Source organism: Salvelinus fontinalis, chromosome 9 (assembly GCF_029448725.1).
Source record: "Salvelinus fontinalis isolate EN_2023a chromosome 9, ASM2944872v1, whole genome shotgun sequence".
Lineage (NCBI taxonomy): Eukaryota > Metazoa > Chordata > Actinopteri > Salmoniformes > Salmonidae > Salvelinus > Salvelinus fontinalis.
The window spans coordinates 32,218,998-32,239,653 of record NC_074673.1 but is presented as its reverse complement, the minus strand read 5'-3'; the positions used below and the strand labels follow the sequence as shown (position 1 = coordinate 32,239,653).

The 20,656-nt window shown below is 42.3% G+C and overlaps 1 protein-coding gene across 2 annotated transcripts in view; it reads left to right on the top strand.

The window, feature by feature from the left end:
* Nucleotides 1–20,656, top strand: part of LOC129862431 (RNA polymerase II elongation factor ELL2-like) — a 39,364-nt gene that overhangs the window by 15,524 nt on the left and 3,184 nt on the right. The window contains exons 3-11 of one of the 2 annotated variants that reach the window (XM_055934116.1): nucleotides 3,228–3,355; nucleotides 4,038–4,198; nucleotides 11,283–11,527; nucleotides 12,473–12,597; nucleotides 14,227–14,344; nucleotides 14,712–15,168; nucleotides 17,455–17,518; nucleotides 19,934–20,105; nucleotides 20,235–20,279. In XM_055934116.1, coding sequence (XP_055790091.1) covers nucleotides 3,228–3,355; nucleotides 4,038–4,198; nucleotides 11,283–11,527; nucleotides 12,473–12,597; nucleotides 14,227–14,344; nucleotides 14,712–15,168; nucleotides 17,455–17,518; nucleotides 19,934–20,105; nucleotides 20,235–20,279 — 1,515 coding nt within the window. The remainder of the gene's footprint in view (nucleotides 1–3,227; nucleotides 3,356–4,037; nucleotides 4,199–11,282; nucleotides 11,528–12,472; nucleotides 12,598–14,226; nucleotides 14,345–14,711; nucleotides 15,169–17,454; nucleotides 17,519–19,933; nucleotides 20,106–20,234; nucleotides 20,280–20,656) is intronic. The other variant, XM_055934117.1, reaches the window with a different exon arrangement.

Genomic DNA, 20,656 nt, shown 5'->3' with positions numbered 1-20,656 from the left:
ACAGTGTTCTGAGATTCCCTTAAAGCTACGGTGTCAATTTCAGAGTAAACGAGTCTCAAATATAAGGAAAATGCCGATACATTTCAGCTGTTTAAAAAACATTGCTCTGCTATTAAGAATTTTACTGTAGAAGCATTTGACTCTAGAAGACAATTCTGCAATGCTCGGAGGAGTGGTTGAGCAAGGCTCACCCGCAAGCTCCGGAGGTGGTGTATTTAGAAGACAATTCAACCGCAACCTCCGGATGTGGTGTATTACAGTTAAAGGTCTAGCCGAGGGTATTTTCTCAACCTCTAGGCAATCTCTCGTAGTGAGAAGAGACCCTAGGGCACACGCTCAGCATCATCAAAACTGTCCATTTCAACTTGAATAAATGGACAGTCAGTGCCCAATGTTTTTAAGTACATTACAATACCTCTTGGTTAATAACATTCTTTGTTCAATTGGCCATTTAGTGAAAGTAGATTTTTAGGCCATTTAATGTAACTGATGGTTGCCCCATAGCTCTGTTGGTCGCCAGGGGAGCCCTGGACAGTACTGTATATGACACTGGCCACTATTATCCAGGTAGAGGGTCATGAGTTCCTATTGGTAATGCCAGGATATCAGCCTCCCCGGTCCAATGGCTGACAAGAGGTCGTAATTTTATGACCTAGTATTTCCCATGTGGCCTGGGTTATTGTCTTAGCCAGCTGCTTATTTAGGTCAGTTTTATGGCTTGAAAACAGAGGAGGGTCAAGCCCGCTCTCATATCAATACATTAAAATTGTAACGATTCTCGTGGGCTGAAGGAAGAGTGGACCAAGGTGCAGCGTTTAAAGTGTTCATGATTTAATACAAAAAAAAACACATCGAACAAAAACAACAAACAGGAGAACGAAAGCGAAACAGTTCTGTCTGTAGCAGACACAAAACAGAAAACAACTACCCACCAAACACAGGTGGGAAAAGGCTAACTAAGTATGGTTCTCAATCAGAGACAATGATAGACAGCTGCCTCTGATTGAGAACCACACCTGGCCAAACACATAGAAATAGAAAACATAGAACAAAAACATAGAATGCCCACCCCAACTCACGCCCTGACCAAACCAAAATAGAGACATAAAAAGGATCTCTACGGTCAGGGTGTGACAAAAATCTACTTTGGTCCACTAGCAAATAAACTTCTAGATTACATTTACTCCAATCCCCCCCCTGGTCAGATAAAATGTACTCATTAAATAACAGTGTTGTTCCAAAGCAATAACATCAAAGCAGCAATGTTGCAAGGTTGATACAAGTGTGTCACAGAGTCTAACATGCAGAATACAGTAATACTGGTATAGGTAGATGATGATTAACATGGTGCTCTACAGATGGACACCTTTTACATTTGGCCTGTTTAAGACTGTATTTATACAGCTATAATTGGGTTTTTTGTGCACTGTGCTTACATATTTATCTTGGGTTGTTTGAGGATAGCAGAGAATGTTAGTTTGGAGAGAAGATGGTTTTATATGGATGTACCAAGCACACAATCATTTTTAGACAGAAGAAGGGAAAGTGTTTTTTAAAGACTTGTTTAAGACTTACCATTTAATAGTATAGATGTACTGTATGAATAGAAAGAATCTGTTAATTTTTTTTTGTAGAAACTACAGTCTACACTTCTCTATACCAGGATTGGGCTAGGAACAGCGATTGAAAATTGATGAACTGAATTGCTCTGCAAGGACACAGCATTCAGTTAGCAACTACAGAGGAACACTGTAATTGATAATACACTACATGTATATGGACACCTGCTCGTCAAAGGCTTTCCACTAGATGTTGGAACATTGCTGCGGGGACTTGCTTCTATTCAGCCACAAGAGCATTAGTGAGGTCAGGGACTGATGTTGGGCGATTAGGCCTGGCTCGTAGTCGGCGTTTCAATTCATCCCGAAGGTGTTCAATGGGGTTGAGGTTAGGTTCTTCCACTCCGATCTCAACAAACCATGTCTGCATGAACCTCGCTTTGTGCACCGGGGCATTGTCATGCTGAACAGGAAAGGGCCTTCCCCAAAGTTGGAAGCACAGAATCATCTAGAATGTCATTGTATGTTGTAGCGTTAAGATTTCCCTTCACTGGAACTAAGGGGCCTAGCCCGAACCATGAAAAACATCCCCAGACCATTATTTCTCCTCCACCAAACTTTATAGTTGGCACTCTGCATCTCCTGGTATCTGCCAAACCCAGATTTGACCTTCGGACTGCCATATTGTGAAGCGTGATTCATCACTCCAGAGAACGCATTTCCACTGCTCCAGAGTCCAATGGCGGTGAGCTTTACACCAATCCAGCCAACACTTCGCATTGCACATGGTGACCTTAGACTTGTGTGCAGCTGCTCAGCCATGGAGACCCATTTAATTAAGCTCCTGAGGAATAGTTAATGTAATGACATTGCTTCCAGAGGCAGTTTGGAACTCAGCAGTATGCGCCTCAGAAGTCGGCGGTCCCGTTCTGTGAGCTCTTGTGTGGCCTACCACTTCGCGGCTTAACCGTTCCGGGGAAGCTTTAGCAGGGAGAAACTTGACGAACTAACTTGTTGGAACGGGGGGATTCTATGACGGTGCCACATTGAAAGTCACTGAGCTCTTCAGTAAGGCCATTCTACTGCCAATGTTTGTCTATGGAGATTGCATGGCAGTGTGCTCAATTTTATACACCTGTCAGCAACGGGTGTAGCTTAAATAGTCAAATCCACTTATTTGAACGGGTGTCCACATACTTTTGTATATATAGTGTACCTTCGGAGAGCAGAAATACGGCACGGCTTTCAAGATGTGTGTTGATGTTTGGAATTAGATTGGAAAAGTGATATGATATGCCTAGTTGACTTTAAAATGCTTCAGATGTGGCTTCATTTGATATCACATTAAGCCAGAGGCTGCCTGGCTGCCACCCTGAGAATCATATGCAATGTCAATAACCTCAGTGTTCCTATTTAGCACGTTTTGCTATCCAATGAAATGTGTAACCTAATTGATGACTAATATCCGGTTCATTCTTTACAGTCCTGTATACGTTAGTTACCAAAACTTATCAGATTGTACGACACAAATGCAAGGCATTTCATTTAGCATGTTTAGAATATGCAGACCGATGGCACAGCTGAATATGCTAAAAATGATAAACATTTATACTTTTACACATGGTCCCCTCAGTGATCTAACGATCTCTCTGTGTCCCCTGACAACAGTACATCAAGATCCCCGCCCCGTCCCCAGATGCCCCGGACGCACTACGAGTCTTCTCCTTCTACCTGTCCAGTGATAGCAAGGACAAACCTCAGGCAAGCTTCGACTGCACACACCAGTATGTCACAAGGTAAGCACACACCACTGTTTTCACAGTCAACCACAGCCAGTTCAGTCAGATTGTGACCACAGGACTTCTGAGACACTGCTCTCTCTTACACTCTCTCTCCTATTGTCAACATAAGTAACCCTTGTCACAATGTGACCGCTTCAAATTACAGCTTATCCTCAGACAATGTTTCTTACCATTGCATGTATAATACAGTTCAGTCTTATTTTAGAACTACTCATAAACTCTGTCCTTTTGATTTAATTAAGTAATTTTTGTTGAGCTCTTTTTTGTCTTTTGAGTTACTGTAAGCACCTATTTAGCATACTGTGTTGCTAAAGTTTGACAGTTGAGGTTGGTTGTCTCTAGACCTTTGACTTACACATGTCTGAGGACAGTGACATCACAGTGTTTGGAACCGTGTAGGGTTAGTTTGAGGGGTAGAGTTGTGACGCTCTGTTTGCCCTGCAGCTCAAAGTCTTGTGGCTTTACAATACTTCACTTGTTCTACAGCTTAATGCCTTAGCATAGGATGTGAGGAACAAGCATGAGGACAGAAGTCACAGAACCAGTCATGGGAGTGAGACACATGTCATATGTAGACAGAATCACACAAAACACATTTTCAAGAAATGCTGAATTGATTTGGAAGTAGTGTGAGATCATTTGCTGCTATGTGAGCCTGATCTTATACTTGCCTCAGGGAGGGCAGGGAGCACCTGGAAGGCCAGGGCAGTATTCAGGACAAGATCACTGTGTGTGCCACTGATGACTCGTACCAGATGACCCGGGAGCGCATGTCTCAGGTGGAGAAGGACATCATGAGCAGGTCGGCCATCGAGATCAAGCCAGGCTCCACACGTGGTAAGTCTACAGTCACAGGCTGCTTTTTCCTCTGCTGGCTGAGCTATGTCCAAACCAGCGTCACACCGAGCCCTTTACCTTTGGGGATCAAGGGCAAAATAATGGAGGAGTTTTAATGTTCTCTGAAAGCTTCTAATCCATCGCCTTTTACCATCTTGTCCTGCTGATAATTGCCATATGGTTTGGAAGTTATTGCATAGTTGATCAAAGTACTGGGTTGCAATTATTCAAGCGACAGGGGAGGCCTCTTTCTTCTTCTTCTCCCTTCATTTTGACCAGATTGCTCAGGCACGCTGCCAACCTGCCTGCCAGCTCCATTCATGTGATTGAGTTTGCCAGAAGTATGCACTAACAAGTCTCATGCTGAGTGGATGAAGTTCTGCTTAAGAGTTTAATTACAGTAGCTGCGATTCAATTAGTTTTCATCAGCTGAAATACTGAATTATTGTTTGCAGATTCTCTGAAGAAAAGGCCATAATTTACCATAAGTAGTTTTAAGAACTGACGAAGATCAGAATCAAAACCTGTTTGTGCCACTATGTAAAGAAATTATTGTGGGAGCATATTTTTTTATTTTACCTTTATTTATCTAGGCAAGCCAGTTAAGAACAAATTCTTATTTTACAATGAGGGCCTACCCCGGCCAAACCCTCCCTTAACCCGGACGACGCTAGGCCAATTGTGCGCCGCCCTATGGGACTCCCAATCACGGCTGGTTGTGATACAGCCCGGTATTGAACCAAGGTCTGTAGTGACGCCTCTAGCACTGAGATGCAGTGCTTTAGACTGCTGCGCCACTCGAGAGCCCAGCATAGCAGTGCTGTAGATAACTTTATACAGCATGTGGGGGGCTGTGGGACCAGGGACTCTGCTGTCCTGAAGCTGGCTCTACCATTGGGGTGCCAAGACAGAGAAGAACTTGGACTGGACTGGGCTGAGCTGCCTTCCCGTAGGGGTGGGAGTGCCAAGAGACCAGAGGTGGCAGAACACATGACATGCCATGCTGTTGAAATAGGCTTCTTGAGGGCTGTTGCACAATCCTGTTAAAGGTAGATGTTAGTCAAGTGAAAAGGAGGACGTCCACTTGCAACCTCAGCCTGGGAACATTGACATTGGTTTCATAAGGTTTAAGGCACACAACTGGACTCACTTTCCCACAGCATGGACAGGACAGTAAGGCACCCATTCAAAGGGAACTGAAATTAAAGGGTCATAAACTATATGTCATATGCGCTACTGTGCACACAAACTTCCTGTGGCAACCAGCAGTATTTTTGTGGTACAGTAATTCTATGGCTATCTCCTCATGTTTCTACATACAAATGATGGTTTGCAGGAAAATGGCTATCATTTAGTTTTAATGTATGGCTCAAATACTTTCCCAGTGAAAAGATTGAACAAATTCTGTAAAAGGCATTTTAAGGTCATCTCTGACCATTACTGTAACTGTACAAAACTGTCTTATAAAGGGAATGTGTTTTAGTTTAACATATTCAGTGGTGATAGAAGTATAGTGAATCTCCCACCACCTGTCGGCTAGTATTGAGGTTAAGAAGGGTTAGGCCTGGTTAGTTCAGGTAGTGTTGGGTCTGGTTAGTCCAGGTAGTGTTGGGTCTGGTTAGTCCAGGTAGTGTTGGGTCTGGTTAGTCCAGTTAGTGTTGGGTCTGGTTAGTCCAGTTAGTGTTGGGTCTGGTTAGTCCAGTTAGTCTGGTTAGTTCAGTTAGTGTTGGGTCTGGTTAGTCCAGTTAGTGTTGGGTCTGGTTAGTCCAGTTAGTGTTGGGTCTAGTTAGTCCAGGTAGTGTTGGGTCTGGTTAGTTCAGTTAGTGTTGGGTCTGGTTAGTCCAGTTAGTGTTGGGTCTGGTTAGTCCAGGTAGTGTTGGGTCTGGTTAGTCCAGGTAGTGTTGGGCCTGGTTAGTCCAGGTAGTGTTGGGCCTGGTTAGTCCAGGTAGTGTTGGGCCTGGTTAGTCCAGGTAGTGTTGGGTCTGGTTAGTCCAGGTAGTGTTGGGTCTGGTTAGTCCAGGTAGTGTTGGGTCTGGTTAGTCCAGGTAGTGTTGGGTCTGGTTAGTCCAGGTAGTGTTGTGGTGGTTAGTCCAGTTAGTGTTGGGTCTAGTTAGTCCAGTTAGTGTTGGGTCTGGTTAGTCCAGGTAGTGTTGGGTCTGGTTAGTCCAGGTAGTGTTGGGTCTGGTTAATCAAGGTAGTGTTGGGTCTGGTTAGTCCAGGTAGTGTTGGGTCTGGTTAGTCCAGGTAGTGTTGGGTCTGGTTAGTCCAGGTAGTGTTGGGTCTGGTTAGTCCAGTTAGTGTTGGGTCTGGTTAGAATAATGTCATCTTGTTAGGAGACGGCCTGAGAACACCAGGTAGTGTTGGGTCTGGTTAGAATAATGTCATCTTGTTAGGAGACGGCCTAAGAACACCAGGTAGTGTTGGGTCTGGTTAGTCCAGTTAGCGTTGGGTCTGGTTAGAATCATGTCATCTTGTTAGGAGACGGCCTGAGAACACCAGGTAGTGTTGGGTCTGGTTAGTCCAGTTAGTGTTGGGTCTGGTTAGAATCATGTCATCTTGTTAGGAGACGGCCCGAGAACACCAGGTAGTGTTGGGTCTGGTTAGTCCAGTTAGTGTTGGGTCTGGTTAGAATCATGTCATCTTGTTAGGAGACGGCCTGAGAACACCAGGTAGCAGTAGAACATGCTATAGCGCTCCTCCCTCTGGTCTATAGGAGTGAGGAATACCACACACTGTGTGCCCTCTTTCAGTTAAGATGATAAGCCAAGATCCTAACTCTGTGATCACTGAAGATCCCATGGCACTTATTGCTAGAGTAGGACTTAACCTCACCGTCCTGGATAAACTCCCAACCTGGAACCATGGAGGACTTCTCCTCAGCCTGTTATAGGCTCACTCAATCATCATCACTTCTCTGCTGGTGTTGATGCCAGTCTGACGTACATTACTCATGGTCGTGATACACTACACATTGATGACACATGGGATGAGGAACACCCATACAATATCAAGCTGAGCCATTATATAGTCGTTGGTGTAACCGTACATTTTGGGTGAATGCCTCTGTTTTGGTATCAAAATTATCATCATGGTTGGGTCCAAACATGCGACTACTTTAATGAATACTCAGGGAGAAAAAAGTGTAGATTCACGCGCAGAGCGCGGCAGGTGTTAATTGCACCTTCGCAGAAGGCAGGAATCGTGGTCACAGGCAGGCAATGGTCATACACAGGTAGGCAAACAGGCAGGTGAAACAAAACTAGGACTGAAGGCTATAACTGGTTCTCACAAACGAGCTAGGAAAAGGCTTTGTCGAGTCAAAACGAACAATACCTCACAAAGGCACAAACAGAAGGAACTGAACTAAATAAGGAGCTGATGAGACCAGGTGAGTATCTAACACAGGTGAAATCAATAAACAAAAATGAAAGACAGGGCAAGGTTGACTAAGAAAATATATACAGAACCTTACAACTACTGTATCTAGTTACTGCTTAAAAAAAAATTTGAGCATTTTTCACAAATATTTTTCAGCAACAAAGGAACCAACCCTTATCATATTTCTAATAAGTTAAGTATGTTTTAGTCACGCATGTTCAGTGCTCTGCTGGTTTCGTGTAAAAGCTATACAGTAGACAGACTGGCGCTTTGCAAACCTTCCCATAACCAACTACATGACAAGCATATTGAATTTATTGTTGTTCGCGTCTAGTCGCTGCATGTTTAAAATGTGGCAATACAGGCTATTTCACTACACTACAGGAAGATATTGGACTGTGAATTGTGTGTGTCTTGAACCACAGTAGCTGTTACGACAAGCTCTGGAAACTGCATTGTATTTGGCTAAAGCAGAGATTTACCCTCAGGCCCAGAGTTGATTAAAATTATACCCTTTAATCTTACTGGGGTGCATAGTATATGTTGATGATATCCTCATTCCTCACATTATGAAAATGTCAGGAAGTTTTATGTAACTGTCATATAGGCGCCTTGAAGAATAGACATTTTGAAGACTTATTAATTAACCAATATGGTTTTAAAGCTAGAATCCTTAGCTGAAACAATAACAAAGCATTTCCCCCACCTCTGTTTTGGTAAAATACTGAGTGATTGGCCTTGAGAAATGAAACCACTCTCAGACAGCTATGGATGCAAGGACTGGCCATCTATGATGTCAACATGATCATTTTAACCATGCTTTGAAGCTATACAGTGTGTTTACATTTATAGTTGAAGTGGTAAGTTTACATACACCTTAGCCAAGTACATTTAAACTCAGTTTTTCACAATTCCTGACATTTAATCCTAGTAAAAATTCCCTGTCTTAGGTCAGTTAGGATCACCACTTTATTTTAAGAATGTGAAATGTCAGAATTATAGTAGAGAGAATGATTTATTTCAGCTTTTATTTCTTTCATCACATACCCAGTGGGTCAGAAGTTTACATACACTCAATTAGTATTTGGCATCATTGCCTTTAAATTGTTTAACTTGGGTCAATCGTTTCGGGTAGCCTTCCACAAGCTTCACACAATAAGTTGGGTGAATTTTGTCCTATTCCTCATGACAGAGCTGGTGTAACGGAGTCAGGTTTGTAGGCCTCCTTGCTCGCACATGTTTTTTCAGTTCTGCCCACAAATTTTCTACAGGATTGAGGTCAGGGCTTTGTGATGGCCACTCCAATACCTTGACTTTGTTGTCCTTAAGCCATTTTGCCACAACTTTGGAAGTATGCTTGGGATCATTGTCCATTTGGAAGACCCATTTGCGTCCAAGCTTTAACTTCCTGACTGATGTCTTGATATGTTGCTTCAATATATCCAAGTAATTTTCCTCCCTCATGATGCCATCTATTTTGTGAAGTGCACCAGTCCCTCCTGCAGCAAAGCACCCCCACAACATGTTGCTGTTACCCCCGTGCTTCACGGTTGGGATGGTGTTCTTTGGCTTGCAAGCCTCCCCCTTTTTCCTCCAAACATAATGATGGTGATTATGGCCAAAAAGTTATATTTTTGTTTCATCAGACCAGAGGACATTTTTCCAAAAAGTACGATCTTTGTCCCCATGTGCAATTGCAAACCGTAGTGTGGCTTTTTTATGGCGCTTTTGGAGCAGTGGCTTCTTCCTTGCTGAGCTGCCTTTCAGGTTATGTCGATTATAGGACTCGTTTTACTGTGGCTATAGATACTTTTGTACCCGTTTCCTCCAGCATCTTCACAAGGTCCTTTGCTGTTGTTCTGAGATTGATTTGCACTTTTCGCACCAAGGTACGATCATCTCTAGGAGACAGAACGCGTCTCCTTCCTGAGCAGTATGACGGCTGCGTGGTCCCATGGTGTTTATACTTGCGTACTATTGTTTGTACAGATGAGCGTGGTACCTTCAGGCATTTTGAAATTGCTCCCAAGGATGAAGCAGACTTGTGGAGGTCTACAATTTTTTTTCTGAGGTCTTGGCTGATTTCTTTTGATTGTCCCATGATGTCAAGCAAAGAGGCACTGAGTTTGAAGGTAGGCCTTGAAATACATCCACAGGTACACCTCCAATTTACTCAAATTATGTCAATTAGCCTATCAGAAGCTTCTAAAGCCATGACATGATTTTCTGGAATTTTCCAAGCTGTTTAAAGGCACAGTCAACTTAGTGTATGTAAACTTCTGACCCACTGGAATTGTGATACAGTGAATTGTAAGTGAAGTAATCTGTCTGTAAACAATTGTTGGAAAAATGACTTGTGTCATGCACAAAGTAGATGTTCTAACCGACTTGCCAAAACTATAGTTTGTAAACAAGAAATTTGTGGAGTGGTTGATAAACGAGTTTTAATGACTCCAATCTAAGTGTATGTAAACTTCTGACTTCAGCTGTACATTGTTTTCAAACACTGGAGTGAAACAAGTTTTTATTATGAGTTCTGATGGGGTTAAACAGTTTAACTAAGCTCATAAGTCATTTATAAGTTATATTCTTCAAGAATCAATGGGTACATATTATTAATTTAGAAGTCCAAAAATGGATGTAGCAACTGCAGATTCTAGCTTTAACATTATTACATTCCAGTTGTGCAACAACTGTGGACTTTTAGAAATGTCAAATGGAGTGCATGGAGCCAGACATTATTTTACAGAGTATGTAAATCATCTAGGTCCATGTGTCATAGAGTGAATCAACTCGTTCACGTAGTGTACAGTGCAGCTGGGTTCCAGCTTTACTTAATATAGTAGATACCAGTTATACCAGAACCACTCTGCTTCCATGAAGAGGCTGTGGTTTTCGTCCTATAGTAACCTTCAAAGCAGAGCTTCAACTTTTTTAATGAGATCAGGGTTGGGAGATATATCTATAAGCACCGCCACGTCCTGCTGGCTTGGAGCCAGGAGAATTAGTGCTGCAACAGGAAGAAAAGGCCTTTGTGTATGAGTGAGCAGTGAGGTGCTTAAGTTTCCATGCTCCTCTGCTTGCACAGGAGCCGGTTAACTTCACTGGCAACTCTTTCACTGAACTCCAAGCCTGGAGCTGCGCACCAACACTTAAGTTTGTATGTGTACATGAGGCAGTTTGAGTTCTGGCTAAACATGTTTGTTCAGACGCTATTTCCTGCTAGGGATGCAAGGTGCTATTCCTGTGTGCAGTGTTTGCATACTGTATTTATGACAGACATCTGTCAAGACAAAGCACATCAGGTTTTGCTTCTGGCCCATGTCTCACACATTATACACAGCCTTTTTTGCATAACTGGCCTGAGGATTGGCCTGATGTTGAGTTGCTGGGCTCAGAGAAGTGTCCGTCTATTTTGAATCCTGTTCAGAGGCAGTTAGAACAAGCATAATCTTCCCATCCCGCTTGTCACATTTCCAGTGTACTGCTTGGCTTTCTATGAGCACTTTAGATCATCCAAGTGATAATTGTGGTAATTGCTGAAACTTTCACTGACTGACAAGAGCACAAAACCACTACTCTTTACTTGGTAACAGTAGCTTAGATGTGTAAGAAGGTAGCTTTTATGTCTATAATATTGTTTGTATGTCACTAACATTGTTCTCATCAAATGGCACCTCTCTGTGTATCTACTTGTCTCTGTCAGGTAAATGTGTGAAAATCCAGAGGAAGCAGGGCCTGTCCTCAAGCATGGACAGCAGCAGCAACAAGCACTCCCCCAGCAACAAGAGGAGCGGGGCCCCCAGCCCAGTGGCCCTCAGGCCCCTAAGAGACCGTATCATCCACGTCTTGGCCTTGAAGTTCTACAGGAAGCCTGAGCTGCTGCTGTGGCTGGAGAGGGAGAGGGCCAGTCCTAAGGACAAGGCTGACCTGGGAGCAGTACTGGACGATGTGAGACCTCTAAAACACGACACGACACTAAAACTGTACTGTGGCACTAGGCTGCAGGTGCATGGTAGGCGCTGGTTTCACTGAGTGGAGATCAAATTCAATAACACACAAAACTGGATGGAGAACAGAAATAGAGGAAGGACTAAGAACAAACAAGAGAGAACTATTATAAAGTAGACTGTGTCTGTAAAATGTGTATAAGATGTTTAAATTGAAGGTAAAAACAGAAATGTTTATCAGTTTACTCCAATTGGGGGATCGGTGGTAGGGTTTGCGGGGAATAATAATAAAGGTATATTCTTTAAAAAAGTATGTATGTCTATATAGGTATGTGTATGTATATATGTATATATGTATGCATACGTGTATGGATATATATATTTACCCCAAAAAATATGGGGGATTGGAAATGATGCAGACAATTACATTGGAAGCAACATTCTTTCCGCAATATTAAGCTGATCCACCCCTAAATAAAATAATAATAAAAAATAAAAAAAATAAAAATAACACACAAATTTTGCATATTGTAGTCCAATTGTCATACATTTGAAATTAATAAACCTAATCTATTTAGGTAAATGAAACACATGTAAAACATCACATCAACTTTAAAAGTGCCCCTGGGATTCAGGTGCATTTATAAGCCATTCTAAACCCCTCTAGGGGTTCCAAATGTAGACACTGCAAAGTAGCCTCGCTCTCTCTCGCGCGCTTTCTTGCTCTCGCTCTCACTTTCTCGCTCTCTTTGTCACAGAGCCATTCTATTTGTGGCTCTAACTGCTGGTGTAAGTGCTGTGTTTACTATGAATTACTTGTTAATAGTGAACAATGTATTATTGAACTTTGACAGCCTGCCAGTTGATCCTTTTTTTAACCAGGGTCAAAACTGCAACTAATGCTTTAGAGACAGACGGTTAAAATGTGTTTGTCATTGATTTGCAGGTTGCTAAACTGAATCCCAAAGACCACAGCTTTACACTGAAGGATGAGTTCTACAGTCATGTCCAGAAGGATTGGCCCGGTTACCTAGAGGAAGAGAAGCAGCTCATCCATAGGCTCCTGGCTAGGTGGGTGTGGCTTGTACTTCTACTCACCCATCTTCTCTACCATCATACTCTCCTTCTCATTCTCACCAGTGAATATTTAAATATTTCCCTCTATATCAACATGATGTTGGGGTCGTGGTGGAGAGCCCCCCTTGTCTGTAGTTTATTTTAATGTAACATTGTAAGCTTCAGTACTTGGATGATTACCTCTCCTCAGTAGCGGGGGGGCTCTGATGCTTTTTGACAACGTGCTGGCACTAAGACTGCAGGCCCACTGGATTACTGTGGCAGGCTGCTGTGATCATGTTGAAAGGAGAGACTCTAAATGACTATTTCTCTGCACAGATAAATGTCTTAATGGGGGGGAGAAAAATTCTCTGCATGGTGTTGCCAAATAGCATTAATGTAGAGGACAGCAGCCTGGCTGAGCTTTTCAGAATGAGAGAGTGGACATCATTTTGGATGGATGTCCACGTCCTGCCTGCTTATGTAACAGTATAACTTTAGTACGTCCCCTCGCCCCGACCCGGGCGCGAACCAGGGACCCTCTGCACACATCAACAACTGACACCCACGAAGCATCGTTACCCATCGCTCCACAAAGGCCGCGGCCCTTGCAGAGCAAGGGGCAACACTACTAATAGGTTTCAGAGCAAGTGACGTAACTGATTGAAACGCTACTAGCGCGTACCCGCTAACTAGCTAGCCATTTCACATCCGTTACACTTATTGTGCAACTGTTGCCCTTCTGTTTACAATACTGACTCAGATGTTAGAAAGAGAGTTTTGAATGTACAGGATACGGGTGCTGTTGACTTGCCTCACAACTATATGACCGTTCTTGAATCATAATGAAGAGCCTTTTCCTATAGTTTATCTCAGAGAGAAACTTCATTTGGATGTGATTAGTATCAGAATCCAACCAGGCTGGTAGCCTAGTCTGTCAGAGGATTTCATGTCTGGAATGTCCTGAAAGCCAGTGGTGCTTCCAGCAGATTCCATTGATCATCTAGTTAAAAAGGTAATGTGGCTGCTGTGGGAGGTATGATGGAACTCTGATTCCAGTGAGATTTCTGTGAGGAAGGAGCTGGAGGAAGCAGATTGCCAGTGGAGAGAGGAGTGTTTAGCCTAACATAGCCTGCATCTGGCACCATTGTTCTCCTCACTGAGATGACTGGACACTGCTCCGCCTTAGTGCCTGTCTGTTACAGATGTAATCTACAGATAGCCTAACACTTTGAAACATGCTGACAAACTTGTCAGTTTCACTCTGAGGTCAAGTGTAGAAAACTGGTGTGTTGTAAAATATTTTGGAGTGTAATGTCTGTCTGACAGCGTGGTTCTATTTGTTCTTTTGCAAATATTAATATAAACAGCCACATCTAAGGCATACTTTGCTTGTAATTTATGTATCTTGATCCTGAAGTTACAGTAACCAAATGGTTCTTTCTGTTTAGTTGTGTTATGTTTTCATCTGTGAACATGGCCCCACCTCTTTCACTTCACTGGAGACATACAATTGCAGTTGGAGTTTGAAGCATTATTTACAAACTAATACGTCTGTCCAAAGTCAAGTTTAAAGCTTCAATTATCTTCCCTAATATAAACGGAATAGCAAAGTAAAAATGTCTTCCCCTTCTAATGTTGCAGGAAACTGCAGCCACTGAGCAGCAGTAGCCAGTTGAAGAGTTTCCAGTCAAACCATTCATTCCACAAAACCCCTGGGGATTCTCCGTCACAACTCAGCCCGGTCAAAACTCCCTCTGTGGTAAATACCCACCTTCCTAACTCTAAAATAATTTCTACATCCTGCCCTTCCTCACTGTTTATTTTCTTGAAATTCATTAGAAATGAAAGAGAATGCAGAGATTAATTTCAAGGCTTAAATTATTTCTGTTTGATTAGTGGATCACTGTTATGCCTTTTGACAAGACATGGGCCTACTGCAGAATAAGATTGAGTACAGAAGAAATGAGAGGAACGTTTCTTGGTGTGGCAGCATCTGCTTTTTATTTATGGGAGTGCTGGAGGCAGTTCGGTCACTGCCGTTTTCCGGAGCCAGTTAGGATGTTTTAATGGTTAGTCTTCCCCAGAAAGTCTTACAGGTAAAACCTCTTCTCTACCCCTTCACATAGAAACGCCCATTTCCCTCTGAGCTATCTGATTGTCAGACCCCCAAGATGCAAAGACTATTAGACCACAGTTTACCCCTGCAGTCCCTTTCCAATGGACACCTTGGTCCCATTGGAGCCCGTAGCTCATCTGGTCCAGGCAACCCCAATGTACAGACCAAAACAGAGTTTGAGAGAACCAACAATCACATCCAGGGAAGCCCTAATGGTCTCTACACACGGCACAAACTGGATGGTTCCTCCAGTATTCCGAAGCTGGAGAGGACAGAGCCGGTCCCAGCAGTACCAAGCCCCAAGGCCCCACAAACTGAGCCCTCCATCTGCACTGACCAGCAGCTAGCCAACGGCCAGCACAAAAAGAAGAAGTCCAAGAAGCACAAAGACAAGGAACGGGAGCACTTAAAACAAGACTGGATAGAGAACAGTCCCGACCTGAAGCAGAACCAGGAGCATTTCAATGGTAAGAAAAGCTCCCTCTCATTCCCAATGTAACTTTCAACTAAATCATATCATTTTGAGACCTTGTTGACTAGAATGATAGCAGAAACAAACATGTTGATAATGATACGGTAATCATATCCAAGGGTATATTTACAGCAGAGTTTCCGATAGCCGGTAGTAGCTGATCATTTCTTTTTAAAAGCCAATAAATAAAATTGCCGCCGGTCAATTGTCCGGGTGAAGAAAAAATCCTATTGCGAAATAATGCTTTTTATCCTATTCATTGATGGAAATACCAGTCAATGTAAATACATTTAACTGGTCATGCTTATCGGTCTATAGGTACATTTGCATAATTTAGGGGAATTAAATTGTCACTTGTGTACAGTATATTTGTTATGTATCTTATTCATCACACACGTACAGCATCTCAAACAACAAACCATCTTGCAATGAGCTGGAGGCAGTATGCATTTTGAAAACATACTTCATTGTTTGAAACCTGAACATTTTAAAACATATTATGAGGGATGTCCTACCTTGCTTCAAAGTAGCCTAGCCAAAATCAGACCCTATCTGTGGCGGCAATTATTTTATATAAACTTTTTTTCATTGTCCAGTAGCCTATTCATATTAGCAACCCATGCTAGTTGTTGCATATTTGATCTCCCCTCTTTCTAAATATCTACCCCAACCTACATGTACATATTACCTCAATTACCTAGACTAAACTGTACATTGACTCGGTACCGGTACCCCCTGTATATAGCCTCGTTATTGTTATTTTTTCAATTTATTTATTAAGTAATTATTTTCTTAATTCTTATTTTTCTTAACTGCATTGCTGGTTCATTTGATTTGATTTGATCACATGAAACCGCTTGCATGTGTGGTGCCATTTTGACAACAGTATTTTCCCGCTAATTGTATTATGGAGCGAACGTTCGTGCTTATAATGTGAAGAAATAATAATTCATCAACATTTATAGCTAAATGTTCTGCTCTGTTGTAAAATAATCATTGCTTTTAAAAATATATATATATATTTAGCCTAGGCCGACTGGTTGTATGCATTTGGGACCTGTCGTCCCACAGCTGTCCCAGAGTTTGTTTGGAATAGGCATTTTTTTCTAGACAAGCTGACCAATAAAATAGGTCAACGTTTCTACTATGGGGAATAGTAGATTGACATAGACTAGTGATTTTGCTGCTCATTACTCGTCTTGTTGTCCGAGGAAAAGTACATGTGGACAGTTATTCTAACATCTACAAAGTGCACATCAGACTTCGGTAAGAAGGATCGCACATCGTTGCATCCTTGACTTGCATGTTCTGTTAATATGAATGACTATAATCTAAAGGTGATTTCTGTCATTCTAAGCATCGTGGGTGGACGCTGGTTACGTATACCAAAGCACATGGGTCCGGTAAATTAAAACGCTGCCGGTCAAATATCCGGCGCCACATTTTCCTAACGGAATCCCTGATTTACACTACTTCTGGCCTAGGCCCACATGGAAATCAGAGCAGTTTAATCATTAGAAGAAGCACCTAATCCGTTTATTTGAGCCAACAAGATTACAGCATAGACTGCCCAGTATTTGTATACATACGAATAAACACTTTCCATATATACATAAACATTGTCAAACACTCTCTGCATGTACAAAATAGCAAAGATCACAGTCAAAAGGTCTGTTTTTATTACCCATATTTATTGCAGTAGTAAAACTACTACCTCAAATGGAAAAGTGTTAGGAAACTTCAAAGGGACCTGTCCCAAATAGGTTAAGTGACTTATCTAGAAGGCTCATGGTGAATTGCTGTAGGTTTTCAACAGAGTGACACTAATCAGTGAGCTGAAGAACATTTCCAGTGGAAAAGGGTGCTGTGTATGTAGCTTCGGCCCCGAAGACGTGGATGTCGATTTAAGGCAGCCCCTCCCCCACCTCTCTGATTCAGAGGGGTTGGGTTAAAAGCGGAAAACACATTTCAGTTGAAGTCATTCAGTTGTACAACTGACTAGGTATCCCCCTTTCTCTTTCCACTAGCACCCCCCATTCCTTTCCCTGGCTAGTGTGTAGATGATTGACTGTGGAACAGCTGGGTGACCCACGGTCCATCGAGTCAGCAGGCTGCTCTGCCTCCCAATCTGGGGCGCTGCTGGCGTCACCGCCTGCCTTGGAGCAGGTCTCTTATCAGTAGCACTGATAAACGACTCCATCAGCCTTAGTATATGAGCTTTTTCACGTTTGCATTGGCAGATTACATGAACCTTTTTTTCTCTGCTTGTGTTTATCTCCAGACCATGAGGGGGCTAAAACACCTGTCACTCGTACGTCACCGGTAGAGCTGCCCGACTATTTCATGTAAGTTCAAACACACTGCTTCATTCATAAGTCCTCCAGAATCGCCCTGGGTTGCTGAGTGGCGCTGCTAGGTTGATCTGTTTTTTGAAGCCCATTCAAACTGTAAACATGGCAGAAGTGAAGCCAGTATGTGCTTTTAAAGTCTCGGGTTCTGTTACTACCATCTGTTGCTTCAATGTTTTCTTTAATGGGTTGACTACTTTAACCACTTCTGTTGTGAAAGGAAAGTGATTTGTTCAAAAAGGTCTGGATTCAGATTGAAAACATTCACATAAATAGTGGAAAATGTGAACGTTTAAATGGTCTGTCACATGTTCAATAATAACAGAGCTTCACAGAGAATGACTTAGAAAACAAATGATCTAATGTCTTACATTTCCACATCTTGAGAACACATCTCTGTGAAATCATAGCTGAGTCAAAGGCCATTCATTCTGCTAATCTGCAGTGCCACCTGCTGGAGAGATGAATGCATGTTTATATAGATGGGTTGGTTGATTCCTGGATGTTCTGGTTTTCAGGGGAAATAGAAAGAGAGCCTGTGACACAACTTCCACTTTGGACGTTAACAAGGCGACACTCCATCTTAACTCATTTACTGGTTTGGTTGAACCTCCCCTGATAGTTTTTTCTTATTCTAATCAAGATCATTATCTAGGGGATCTAGTTTAAGGCGTTTATTTTACGCCTGCTACGTGGCATAAAACAGACAGGGGTGGTTTAGATTATTACATGGAAACTATATTTAATCTCCAATGTTTGTTGAAAACGTAAATAAATGTGCACAATGAGCACTTGTTTTCTCTCAAATACTGTCTACATTCTGTGTATTTCTGGCCCTTCTTTGGACACTGTGTTAACAAACCTCCAGACAAGCGTCAATGCCATACAACACTCCTTCCGTGGCCTCCAACTGCTCTTAAATGCAAGCAAAACTAAATGCATGCTCTTCAACCGATTGCTTCCTGTACCTGCCTGCCCGTCTAGCATCACTACTCTGGACGGTTCTGACTTAGAATATGTGGACAACTACAAATACCTAGGTGTCTGGTTAGACTGTAAACTCTCCTTCCAGACTCACATTAAGCATCTCCAAAATTAAATCTAGAATCAGCTTCCTATTTCGCAACAAAGCATCCTTCACTCATGCTGCCAAACATACCCTCGTAAAACTGACTATCCTACCGATCCTTGACTTCGGTGATGTCATTTACAAAATAGCCTCCAACACTCTACTCAGCAAATTGGATGTAGTCTATCACAGTGCCATCCATTTTGTCACCAAAGCCCCATATACTACCCACCACTGCGACCTGTATGCTCTCGTTGGCTGGCCCTCGCTTCATATTCGTCGCCAAACCCACTGGCTCCAGGTCATCTATAAGTCTTTGCTAGGTAAAGCCCCGCATTATCTCAGCTCACTGGTCACCATAGCAGCACCCACCCGTAGCACGTGCTCCAGCAGGTATATTTCACTGGTCATCCCCAAAGCCAGCACCTCTTTGGCCGCCTTTCCTCCCAGTTCTCTGCTGTCTATGACTGGAACGAATTTCAAGAATCACTGAAGCTGGAGACTCATATCTCCCTCACTAACTTTAAGCATCAGCTGTCAGAGCAGCTTACGGATCATGGCACCTGTACATAGCCCATCTGTAAATAGCCCACCCAACTACCTCATCCCCATGTTGTTATTTGCTCCTTTGCACCCTTGGATCTCTACTTGCACATTCATCTTCTGCACATCTTTCACTCCAATATTTAATTGCTAAATTGTAATTATTTTGCCACTATGGCCTATTTATTGCCTTACCTCCCTAATCTTACTACATTTGCACACACTGTATATAGAGTTTTTTTTATTGTGTTATTGACTGTACGTTTGTTTATCCCATGTGCAACTCTGTGTTGTTTGTGTCGCACTGCTTTGCTTTATCTTGGCCAGGTCGCAGTTGTAAATGAGAACTTGTTCTCAACTGTCCTACCTGGTTAAATAAAGGTGAAATTAAATGAAATGAAAATACATCATTACAGTTGTTGGTTAGCTAGCTAGCGAATTTTTGCCATATTAGCATAGACATGATATCAGTCAAAACACCTCAAAACAAGACATGGTATCAATAACAAGATACATTGACCTGAAACAAGCCACCTACGCTTCCCCACATGGTAGCTTTTTGCCATTGTTGCTAACTACTGTATCTGGCCATCCAGAATAACAACAATACACAGCCTTTTGCCCCATTGAAGTGTGCGCATCGTTTTCATGATGTTGATAGCTAACCTGTCTATTTCTACCTCCTGATGTGGCCATTCCACGTTGCCTGTCACAGCTGGCCAGACTAGACTAGACCATAGTGGATGGATGCCATGGGCCTGTGGTTGTTGAAATGACAGCTCACAAGTCTCTCTTTCCAGAATGTACAACATCATCACAGCCTCAGAGCAACGGCAACAGTACAAGGAGGATTTCTGTGCGGAGTATGATGAGTACAGGGCCCTGCATCACCGGATCGGTACTATCACAGAGATGTTTGTTCAGCTGGGCTCAAAGATCAACACTCTCTCCCCCGGTACACAGGAATACAAGGTATGAGCAAGGAACTGACGTCACTTCCATACACAAAACAAAACACTGTTTCTGTTTAAACATTTAAAGACCTGGCTTGATGAACTTTCAAGGGCTTACTAAATGTCTTGTATTTTTCTTCCGTTACAGCTCATGGAGGACGAAATACTGCAGAAATACAGAAAATATAAGAAAGTAAGTAATGCATGAGCAGGGAATATTATTGAATTATTTTATAGCCTGTCTTATCTATTATAGCCTGTATGGTTATCACAAAGAACTTTGACTCATACCAGTGATATTAATGTTGTTATTAGGATCAACAGTGTAGGAAAAAGTATCCAACTGTCATACTTGAGTGAAACTAAAGATACCTTAATAGAAAATGACTCAAGTAAAATTGTAAATCACCCAATAAAATACTACTTGAGTTAAAGGCTAAAAGTATTTGGTTTTAAATATGCTTAAGTATTCAAATCTAAATATAATTGCTAAAATATACTGAAGTATCGAATGTAAATGTATAAATCATTTCAAATTCCTTATATTAAGCAAACCAGATGGCACTATTA